The 12,214-nt window shown below is 39.0% G+C and overlaps 1 protein-coding gene across 1 annotated transcript; it reads right to left on the reverse strand.

The window, feature by feature from the left end:
• Nucleotides 1–1,875: 1,875 nt before the first annotated feature.
• On the reverse strand, nt 1,876–2,568 carry LOC127102405 (uncharacterized). Its single transcript, XM_051039774.1, has one exon. It carries the CDS (start codon nt 2,566–2,568, stop codon nt 1,876–1,878), a length of 693 nt encoding a protein of 230 aa, XP_050895731.1.
• Between the last annotated feature and the right edge of the window lie 9,646 nt (nt 2,569–12,214).

The following is a 12,214-nucleotide window of genomic DNA, read 5'->3' on the forward strand; positions in this document are numbered from 1 at the left end:
TTTTATCCAAGTCTGGGAGTGTTCGCTAGAGCCTCGCTAAGTGCTCGCCTAGCGAACCCTTCGCTGCTTCACTCGCCTAGCGAGCCTACGGATATACCAGAACATTTTGGGCCCGAATTGCCTCCATTCTGAGCCCACCAAGACACAAAAAAATCAGCTATAAATTTCAAAACTTCATTTGAAAAAAGAGGAGAAAAAAATGGAGAAAACCCTAGAAGCTAATTCAGAGCAGCTTCCATATACAGTGAAGAGCACTCGTCTGTACAAAGGTTACCTCCACCAACTCTATCAGGGCTAAACCCTAAGATTGCTCTACAAACCCAACGGAGCAATTCAATTTCATTCGATCCCTCTAATCAGGTTTGCTCTATTCCCACTACTCTATGCTCCCAATTTGAAATTTCTAAATGTATGAGGCGTCATGGTTGAATTTGGAAGGGCGGATATCGTTAGGTTTTGCATGTGGGTTTAGATGTGCATGAATGTGTAAAACAATATCTTGAATGTTCAATCACTTAATTTCTATAATGGATGCCATAGGGTTTGGGGTTTCTGAAATCGTACTGTTATCAAAGAAGAACCCAGAACCCGCAGACGTTCGCTAGTACCTCGCTAAGAGAACATGTAGCGAGGGTTCGCCAAGCCTTCGCTAGGCGAGGCAGCAGCGAACATGACAGTAGTTGATTTTTTCTGTTTGCACTCTAATCTGTTATGTACTTGTTTGACGTGTTTTCTATTGCATCCGCATGCTGTTTGCCTGACACTATTGTTGCTATGATTATTTTGTTTGGTGCCACTCTTGATTGCACCCCATCTTGTTATTCTAACTTGTTTGCTGAATTTTGTGAGGGCTCACATGACTCTTGAAGAGATAGCTTGCTGGGCATTCCACTTTATTTGTGGGATATCATTGTGGAGGTTTATTCTGATTACTTGGCTAATTACATTACCTTTGAATACGCGATCTTGTCCCTCTCTTTGTGGCCTTACGATACTACGGTCATGTCCCGCGAATGTGGGGATACCCTTAGCAAAGACCCTTTCGATTAAATCATCATCATCCCTAAACAAATAAGTCATAGTCCCTTCGATCAAAAGGTCAATGTCCCTACAAGATAAATCATAGTCCCTCGAACGTTGCCTTCGAATATATGACCTTGTCCCTCGAACGTTGCCTTCGAATATATGACTTTGTCCCTCGATGACCCTTCGTTGTAGCCTACGATTAAATGATGATCGTCCCTTCGAATGCTAAGGTATCCTTACAAATGTTGCCTTCAATGACCAATCGACGACCCCACGATGTCCCTTTACATCCAAAGGATAAGACTACTTACTTCTCAATAGTACGGACAGTTTTACCCTCCTAAGGATAGGAAATACCTATAAAGACCTTGGTTAGGTATAACTCTTAAATGCTTGCTCACAGCTTAAAATACTTTTCACACCTCACACTTTTCAAAACATCTTTTATAAAATCACCACTTGGTATACATTCGCACCAAAATCATCGCCGAGTTATATTTTTCTAAACATCTTTCAAAATCAAACGAGATAAACACTTTGTATACATTCTTACAAGAATCATTACAAAGTTAAACTCTCCTTTCAAAATATTTTCTAAACACACCACATTTCTCAAACACTTTCTCAAACAAGGAAAACATGAGTGAGTTAAGCAATTAAGAGCTCATGGATAACCATGGATACAAAGGGTGCTAACACCTTCCCTTTGTATAATGTACCTCCCGAACTCAAAGTCTAATCAAGGTCTTTCCTGTTCTTTTCCGCCTTTCCTTATTGGATAAAAGAAAAGTCGGTGGCGACTCTTGCTATCCGCAACATAGCTTTTCAAAGCAAAAACACAAAGTCAGTTCACCGTATCACAGGTACGTTAGGAAATCCTCCACAACTATCAATGATACTAACTCCATCATAGTCACGACTATACCAAACAATATCTGAATGTGCGAGTGACATAATCTTCTGTGACCATAAAGTACCATCCTTAAGATCCCAAAAAGCATGAGACCTAGGCAAGTAAGAAATAAACCACTTGTACAACATAGGCACGCAACATGTAATCATTCCCCCGCTATAAGAATTCCTCATATGAAAAGAATGATAGGCATCAACAAGCAAAGTAGGAACTAGATTTCCTATTAAGAAGATCTTGATGGCATCCATGGCAACTAAGTCATCAAAACTAGGAAAGAGGAACAATCCATAGATAAGTAGAGCAAAAACAGCCTCAAACGCATCAACACTCCTCATTCTAGCAAAATACTGAGCTTTGTTCATTAGAAACTTAACTATCAAACCATGCATTTTTCCTTTTGTGGTCATGTGATCCCTGATCTCTGACATTTTCAAGTGAGTAACCTTTACAATATCTTGATCTTTGGGATCTTCCTCCAAACCATAAAATGGAGCTTGACTAGAAATAGGAACACCAATCAAATGAGAGTATTCTTCAAGTGTTGGCATAAGCTGATAGTCGGGGAAAGTGAAACAGTAGTACACGGGATCATAAAACTGAATCAAAGTAGAAAGAAGTCCATCTGCCATGTTGATCTTAAAAAGAGAGAGCAAATGTCCATATCATTTGCTGAAAGCCTCTGTGTCAACAACCAAAGATCCCAATGTCCTTAAGTCTTCTAACTTAGGCCTCTTGAAAGTGTACTTTTGAGTCTTTTTCCTTCCAAAATCCATGATAAACCTAATGTTTGCAACAAAAGTTCCTAAGTTCCTTGAAAACTTTGTTAAAATAAATAAATAATGTTTATGATGCATGGATGCACAAACACACAAACAAGGGTCACACACAAATAGGGCTCAAAGGTTCGACGTTGCGAGCATGAGGCCATGGGTCTAACCATCCCAAATGTAATATGGGTTTATTTTGTACCTGTACAATGGGTTCTACAAAGGTTCCAAAAAATCATTGACCCATCTTTTGGATATTATCAACACACCAATTACTCGGGAGTTAATAATATTCTCATGAGAATCTAATTTGAGTGTAGTATCGCGTATCAACTATTTTAGATTTACACCTTCATAGTCATCGCACTACATCCTAAAGACCAAGTGGGGTAAAGGGGGTTACTAAGGTCCTCAGCTTCTCAGGTTACCCAAATCAATATAGTATGTGTTTTCACAATTTCTTGATCAACAATACTAATTGTAAAGGAAACCTCCACATGAGTGGTGGATTCTCAAGTCAGCTTGTTCGGGATTAAACTCCCTATAAGCCTTCTTGACTATACCATATCCTATCTTATTTATGTACACTCAAGTCCGGGTTAGGACTTACCTCACCATACAATGGATCACCCAAAACAAAGATCCAAACAAACAAGAAAAACAACTAATAATAACAACACACTGGAAGACCCCAATTTTGGCCCTAAGATCCCTCATGGCATCATAACATTGCATTTGCAAAGCCTCAAGGATCATGAGCATCTTGGTTCCCTTTGCCTTTGGGTGGGACTTCTTGTGAGTGGTTTGAGATCACCAAGCATGCTTGAATTGTATATTATTTCTTTTCTTATTTTGTTTACTAACCAAAAGCACAAAAATATTTCACTAACATTTCTTGTTTGTAGCTTGAGCAATCACAAGGTCAAGAGCTTCTATGAGATCATTTGTGCAAAGATATGGTCAAGAGAAGATGAAATCAAGCATGGTAATGATTTCCAAATCTCTCATCCATAAAATATTCCTCCCTAGTATCTCAATTCATCATTCTGATCAAAGCAAGTCAAAGGGTTTGAAGTTTGTTTCTCAAGGAAGCCCTAATTCATCTGTGTACCAAGTATGCCTTGCTCATGAAGCAACCTCAGCCCATGGTCAAATACAATCAAGGGAAGTCCTTTAATTCATCATTTCATGCATATTTGAACTTATTTGAGTGTCCTCAATCATCAATTCATCAAGATATGAGTTGTGGACTTGAGAAGTTGATCAGTCAATTCATCTGACTATTTTGAAATGCACTGAACCTAACTTTTTATGTGTTGGTCAAATGGAGATGATCCCAAGATAAACAATGTTCTTAAGGACAATATGAACAACTTTCATGTTCATTAAAAATTGATTTGAAGCTTGTAAGGTCATCTCCCATTCCAAGACATTATAGGTCATTTTGACTGAAACCCTAATTTTGGGTCAACTTCCCAAGAACATAACTCATTCATTTTTTTATGATTTTAAGATGGGATCAAATGCATTGGAAAGCTTAAGATGTCTACTTCAAATGTTATGTTGAACAAAATTTCTTAATCTCAAAGGAAATACACGTGATAATGCAAAACATTATAGGTCAGTTTGGACCAAATGCATTGAAAGGCAAAAAAGTCCAACTTCAAGTTCCCATAACTCCTTCATCAAAATTCCAAATGATGCACAATGTAAGTCCATTTTGATTTTCTTGAAAAGACCTACAACTTTGATGTTGGAAGTTTTTCCATTTGAGGCTTGCATCATCAAAACAGAGGGGCTTGAAGTTGGTTCAATTTGGCAAAATTCTCAAAGGCATGTTTTTCACTATAAACTTCATGGCCTATTTTCATAAATTTCCACACTCCAAATGAGTTTTGGTCCAACATAACATTTGTTTCTTATGTCAAGACCTTTCCAACTATTACCCACATGCCTATGTTTCAATTTTCCAAGTGGCATTTTCGAAGAGGGGAAGTTGTAGGCTCAATTATGCATAACATGTTGAAACTCATTGCACAAGCCATTGCATTGCCATCTGCACGTCCATTTCAAGTTGTTTGGTCATCAGCATGCAAATGCAATTGAATTTGGGCTTTCTACATGATCATGCAAGCCCATGCAAAGAATATCCACTTTCCATGCACACGAGTATTTCCTTGCCTTGCGTCCAATTCAGCTATAAATAGACATGCTATGCTTCATAATTCTCCAACCTGAAGGCGCCTGATATGCTGCACAATTGAATCCCTAGCCATACCTAAAGGAACTAGTTCACATTTCTCCAAATTTTCAGATCTGAAATTCAACTGAATTTGGTTGAATCTTTAGATCTAAAGTTCCTAGACCCTCCTCATATGATCCATTGAACTTCTATTTTGCAAAAGGAAGCAAGGAAAAGAGCTCAAATCTTCACAATCCAAAGGTATGGTTCAACTGGTTTTTGCTTCAAATCTCTTTGTTCCTTGATCTATTTGCCTGACCAATGCGTTTTCTGAAGTCCTCACTTGAGAGGCAAGCCAGTGGTGGCTTTGATTTTGTGTTTTGATGAACTGCAATTTATGTACCTGAATCTTCCAGCTCAGATTTCTTATTCCATAGAAAGTTTGAGTACAATTCAAGGTTATAGGGGTGATGTACATCACCTCAGCTTTCCAATGATATGAGGATCGCTTCATTTGGTTAAGTTTTTATTGTCTGCAACTTTGGCCAGAAAATACAAGCTCACCGGAGAAGACGGTGGCGCTGGCCACCGTCTCCTTGCCAGATCAAATCTGGACCATTGGATTGAGTTCCTTAGATCTGGATTGCATTCTTCTCCATTTAAATTCTAGTTTCTAAAAGTGATTTTTAATATTTTTTATCTTGTCATTTGATATTTTTTGTGAATTTTCTCCTTTCTGGTTATTTTTAATTCATTTTAAATAGTTTTTAATATTCAAAAAATACAAAAATATTTTCTCAACTCATTTGAATGATGATGGATCTATGAAAAATATTCTCATCAATTTATTAATTGATTTGAGATTTATTTGAGATTTTAGTTCAATTAGGTTATTTTTATTCATTTTTAATTGATTAAAAATAGTTTCTGACTTTTAAAAATGCTGAAATTTTTTGTCAAACTTTGTTTGACCTTGTTGAACTTAGGATAAATCACTTGGACTTTTCAAAGTTAATTTGAAGTGATTTTGAAGTTTGACCTTTCTTTAATATTTTAATTCAAGTTTATTTTAAATATTAAAAATGCCAAAAAAATATTTTGTTCATTTCTTGACTTCCAATCTTCATCTCACTTCTGTTTTTGATTGTTTGACCATGATCCTCAATGTCATTGGTCAACACTTGTTGATTGGTACATTTTATTTCATTCAATGCACTTTATTCTTTCCTTTTCCATTTTCCATTATTCATCTTCTTCTTCTTCTTTCTTCTTTTGATCAATGAGTTAAAGGTTGATAAGTTAGCATTGATTAGGGAGGTTTAATCTTCCTTGATTCAAATCTAATTCATCTTGATCAAATGATCAAGTGAATGGCTTTGCATTAAAGATAGGTTGCTTCCTAAATCATGCAAAAGACTTAAACCAATACAAGATCACTTCCCATTTTCTTTTTGGCATGGCAAGTTGTTGGAATTTGGTTCACTAATCAAGACTTCTAACTTGTGTTGTTGCCTACATTATTATTGACCGGCCTCAGATAGTTGTGACTTCTACATAAGTCCAATTACGATTGCTTAACATAGCGCTAAATTTGCCTTATGGCACACTAACTACTAACACTAACTATTAACCATTAACATTTACTTTTTGCACTTTACATTTATGCAATTTATTATTCTTATACATATTATTCATTTGCTTTTTCCTTTGTTTATTGGAGCACATGTTTATGTTAATGTCATTTGCCTTTTGCTCATTTGAGCACATATTTGTGTGTATACTTTTGTGCTTGTGTTTTGTTTTGATTGTTGTGGACCAAATGCAAAGAATTGGACAAGTGGACTTAGACTTTAGGACTTTCACTATGCAAATTTGGAGTCAAAGAGCAACTAGGCATTGGGCCTTTAGAGTGCTATAAAAGTCAAAGAGCAACTAGGCATTGGGCCTTTAGAGTGCTATAAAAGTCAAAGAGCAATTAGGCATTGGGCCTTTAGAATGCTTAATGTTGAAAGATGGCCTTGAAAGGACCAACTTCTAAGCTCTTCTTGCCCATTCCTTGTTTGTTTTGCTAGAATCTTTTGATGTGTGTGTTTTTGTGCTAGGGATTTCAATATTGAGCCAAATTGAGGAACCATTACCATAAGCTTCCAAGAGAGAGAGATCCAAGATGCATTGAGGAGTTTTCCAAGGGTTCATTTGATTGTTGATTGCTTGAGTTTATGCTTATGTGATTTCTTATTCCAAAGGATGGGAGCTACTTGGATCATCAATATGATCTCAAGAGAGGAACTCCATTGTGGTCTTATTCTTTATCCCTTACCTCTTGTATGCTTAGGACTTTAGCCATTCTTCTTCTTCTCTCCACTCTAACCCAAGCCAAAACTTTTGTGCAAACATTTAACAATTGTTTTCAACATTAGAAACCTAAGCCTTATGCTTTTGATTTTCAAACTTTATTTTCCTAATACTTATTTGAATTGAACTTCTAACCCAACTTTAACCATTTTGTAAATACTTTTCATTGGTAAATACAACCCATTCAAATGTCTTTTTGTGGTTTCAATGGCCACCTTCTTAATCAAATTTTTCATAACCCTTAGCTATTAGGTTTGAGTTATCCTTGAGGTAGATGTAATACTCACCTATATCCTTAGTGATGGACAATGAGTCTTCCATGCTTATTATAGGGTTAACCCCTCACTAGCATGTTGAAGCTATCCTCACATGGTGGATTTGTGGTTTTAGTTTGAGTTTTCTCCCTTGGATAACAAAAGACCTTAAGACTTTTGGACCAATCAATTCACCAACTTGTTTTGATATTTTTACCCCGAACTACGAGGTTTTGATCCTAATCTTTTTTTAAGATGGTACGTAGGCAATGGGTTTATCCATCCAAACACAAAAATGTAAATAACTTGTACATTCTCTTCTCATCTCTTCAATCATGTTTGCACAAACAAATTTTCACAAAATACCAACCTTACAACCAATGTGAAAAGGGCTCCCTAGGAGTACCTAGGATGTTTTGGGTGCCTAACACATTCCCTTTGCATAACCAACCCCCTTACCCAGATCTCTGACTTTTTTACTAGTTTTTTATTCGATAAAACTTTTAGGTTTTTGTTCGCTTTCTAACCATTCCTTTGGATAAATAGAAGTGCGGTGGCGACTCGACTTGTATGATTTACCTTAGATTTAGTCAATATCTCTAATGATAACGAATACCCCGCTACAGAAAAGTGGCGACTCTGCTGGGGATAAAAATTGACCTAGTGGGTTGCCTACTTGTCATATTGTGTTGTATTATGTTGTATATTGTTTTGTGACATATTTTTGTGCAATTTGGGATTATTGTATTGTATGTAATGATTGATTTGCTTGTATAGTAATTCCTTGTATGCTTGGTGATCTTTGTGAGATGAGTTCTATACCCGAACTCGAGTGCACTTAGGATAAGAGAATGGCATAGTCTTGTTGACTCGTGTGGAGTTATTCCTTATCAAGTTGACTTGCAAGTCCATTCACTTGGTGGAGGTCATGTTGGGATCAATAATGTCACGCAAGTAGTTGTGGTTAGACATTACTCTTTCCAATATAGACCTTAGAAGCCAAGGACCTTAGTTTACCAAGCCCATCTTGGCCTATTCTTGGGATGTAGTGCGAAAGTCGTTCAAGTGTGAGATTTGATACGATTGTTACGCGATACTACACTCATAAGAGTCTCTCTTGAGAATATTTTTGGAATATGAGTAGTCGTTTATCCGATAATATCCGAAAGATGGGATGATGACTATGGGAACCTCTTGTAGAACATGTTTGGCAGGTGAAACCCTAGTACACTCCCTTTGGGTGGTTCTAAACCGAGACTACATGCTCGTGATTTGCAACAAACCCTTGATTCATGGTTGATCCGTTCATGTATCCTTAATATCAATGGAACTTGGGTGTTGATAAGGCGTAAACCATAATCCACCAAAATGGATGATTGATATTAAGGATAATATGATCCATCCCATGACCTTTGTTTGGTGTGCTTTGCTTGATTCTTGAGTGTGATTGTTGCATTCATGCATTCATGCACCCATTTGCATCCATATCATCAAAATAATAAGAAAATTTTCAAGGAACTTAAGAGGTCTATTTGCCAATTTTCAGACATGGAAAGACAAAGAAGGAATACAAAGAAGTACAGCTTCAGACAACCAGATTTGAAAGAACTAAGGAATTTGACATCCTATGTATTAGATCCCTTGGGTTTCAAGGCTCGTTTTGGGAAGCTTCTTCCTCTTCTGACTACTCAGGTGGATGAAGGGTTGATGAGTGTATTGGTGCAGTTTTATGATCCTTTGTACCGTTGCTTCACATTTCCGGATTTTCAACTTTTGCCTACCCTTGAGGAGTATGCCTATCTTGTGGGTATACCTATTCTAGACCAGTTGTCGTTCAGTGGCTTAGAGAGTATTCCTACTTCTCGAGAGATAGCTGACATGTTGCATATAGATGAATCTCTGGTTGGTGCTCATATGACTACCAAAGGTGGAATTCAAGGTCTCCCTTCTGAGTTCCTCATTGCTCAAGCTACTGTGTATGGGAAGGCCATGAGTGAGGATGCCTTTGAAGCCATATTTGTACTTCTCATCTATGGGCTAGTGTTGTTCCCCAACATCGATAAGTTTGTGGATGTGAACGCTATTAGGATTTTCTCGGCTCTTAATCCCGTTCCGACTTTGTTGGGTGACACTTATTTTTCTTTGCATATGAGGAATGCAAAGGGTGGTGGTGCCATTGTGTGCTGTTTGCCTCTGTTGTATAAGTGGTTTATTTCTCACTTACCACAGACGGTCGCCTTCAAGGAGAATAAGGGATGTCTACGGTGGTCCACGAGACTTATGTCTCTCACTAATGATGATATCTTTTAGTACAACCGTGTGTATGATGGTGTGCAGATTATCGACTCTTGTGGTGAATTCTCCAATGTACCTCTTCTTGGTACATGTGGTGGGATTAATTACAACCCTGTTTTGGCACGTCGTCAGCTTGGGTCCCCCCTAAAGGATAAACCCAATAACATTCATTTAGAGGGTGTGTTCTTTCAGGAGGGTAAAGATCCCAAAGGCTTGAAGGGCAGGATGGTCCGCACTTGGCGCAAGATTCATAGGAAAGGAAGGAATGAATTGGGTCCTAAGAACTGTGTCGCTTTGGAGCCTTACACTGCTTGGGTTAGGAAGAGAGCTTCTGAGTACCTCATGCCTTACGAGTATCCGAGACCTACACCTATGGTTATGGCTGGGCCATCAACCCTCCCTGACCAAGGGGTAGAGGAGTTGAGAGACGAAGACCGTTCACGTGCCTGGATCCATGAACGAGAAGAGTTGCTTCAGCAGATTAAGGAGAAGGATGCTTTGATTGAGTTTCTCGAGCATCAGGTCATTGATGATCCTAATGATGTATGGACTTCTCTACTTCCTCAGTCTTCCAAGTTTTGGAAGAGGAAGTACGATCGACTCGCCAAGGAGAAGGCAGATATGGAGGCAGCCTATGAAGAGGAGGTGAAGAGGCTTCGTGCATCTTATCTTCCTGTGTCCCGAGCTTTAGATGATTGTTTCTAAGGATCCATAGGATGATTATTTTCCTTTTCTCTTACCTTGTATCTTGGTTACCAACGCTGTATTTCCTTGATGTGAAAAATATATTTTTCAGATATTATGAGATGTTTCCATATGTGATAAAAGTGTAATATTTCCCGAAATTTGCAAATAGAACTCTAAAGGTTCCTCTGAAATAAAAAACAAATCATATGCACAAGCATTGCATGCATCATGTGCATAAGCAGGTTTTACTCTAGGCTTCTTGTCCTATGGTCTAACTCTGTGTTCTTCATTTATTTTAAAGACAAGCTGACTCACCGGTACTACACCAGGGCCAATTCTTCGAGACTGATGGATCATTTGGAACAAGAGAACCGCGAGCTGAAAGAGGAGGTAGCCAGATTGACTGCCCTGATGGAGTCATTCTTAGCCGCTCAGAGCCAGTCTTCTCCAACACCCTCAACTCCTCCCCAGAGGACGGTCATTTCTGAGGTTGTAACCTCTACTGTGCTTGCTACGACAGCTCATTTTGCACCATCTATGCCAGCCGGGTTCCCTTGGGGAATGCCCGCCAACTTCATGCCAGAGGGTTTTGCTCCAACTCTTGCTTCTTTGTCGGCATCTAGCCCGGTCATGTCCGTGCCACCTCCTGTCGTGCACACTTTACCAAGGGTTGAAGATACCATCTATCATTCTGAGCCATCTGAGGGCCCGGACGTTTATGAGAAGATGGACGACATGAAAGACCAATTCCTTGAGCTTCGCAAGGAACTGAAGACTTTGAGGGGGAAGGACCTCTTTGGTAAGAGTGCTGCTGAGTTGTGCCTTGTGCCCAACGTGAAGATCCCTATTAAATTCAAAGTGCCTGACTTTGAGAAGTATAAAGGAAACACATGCCCTCTCAGTCATCTTGTGATGTATGCTCGCAAGATGTCGACACAAACTGATAATGATCAACTGCTCATCCACTATTTCCAAGACAGTCTGTCCGGTGCCGCTCTCCGGTGGTACATGGGTCTGGAAAGTTCGAACATCCGCTCTTTCAATGATCTTGGCGAGGCCTTCGTCAAGCAATATAAATATAATATGGATATGGCTCCGGATAGGGACCAGTTGAGAGCGATGTCCCAGAAAGAGAAAGAGACCTTCAAAGAATACGCCCAGAGGTGGCGCGAATCGGCAGCTCAGATAGTGCCACCCCTTGAGGAGAAAGAGATGACCAAAATCTTCTTGAAGACCTTGAGCTCGTTTTATTATGAGAGGATGATAACCAGTGCTCCCTCAGACTTCACCGAGATGGTAAATATGGGAATGAGACTGGAAGAGGGGGTCCGTGAAGGACGTTTAACTCGAGATGAAGGCTCTTCAGCAAAGAGATATGGAAGCTTTGCAAAGAAGAATGAGGGAGAGGCACATGCTGTGTCTTCCCATGTCAAGAGAGGACCCTCTGTGAAGAGGAAGATTACTCGCCCAGTCAATAATCAGCATCAGGTGGCTCATATAGCACCTGCTTTCAGGGAAGCTCAACATTATCAACAACCGCAAACTCAGCAATATCAGCAATAACAACAGCGTCCACAACAGCAGGCCTACCAACCTCGAAATAACAACAACAATGCCAGCACCAGCTATGAGAGGAAGAGGGTCACCTTTGATCCAATTCTGATGACTTATGTTGAACTCTATCCATCTCTGATTGATAGAAAGTTAATCACTCCGCGAGACCCTCCCGTTGTAC

Source organism: Lathyrus oleraceus, chromosome 7 (assembly GCF_024323335.1).
Source record: "Lathyrus oleraceus cultivar Zhongwan6 chromosome 7, CAAS_Psat_ZW6_1.0, whole genome shotgun sequence".
Classification (NCBI taxonomy): Eukaryota; Viridiplantae; Streptophyta; class Magnoliopsida; order Fabales; family Fabaceae; genus Lathyrus; species Lathyrus oleraceus.

What these genes read in the sequence shown, in the direction of transcription:
- LOC127102405 (XM_051039774.1), bottom strand. Translation starts at nt 2,568, where the DNA reads ATGGCAGATGGACTTCTTTCTACTTTGATTCAGTTTTATGATCCCGTG.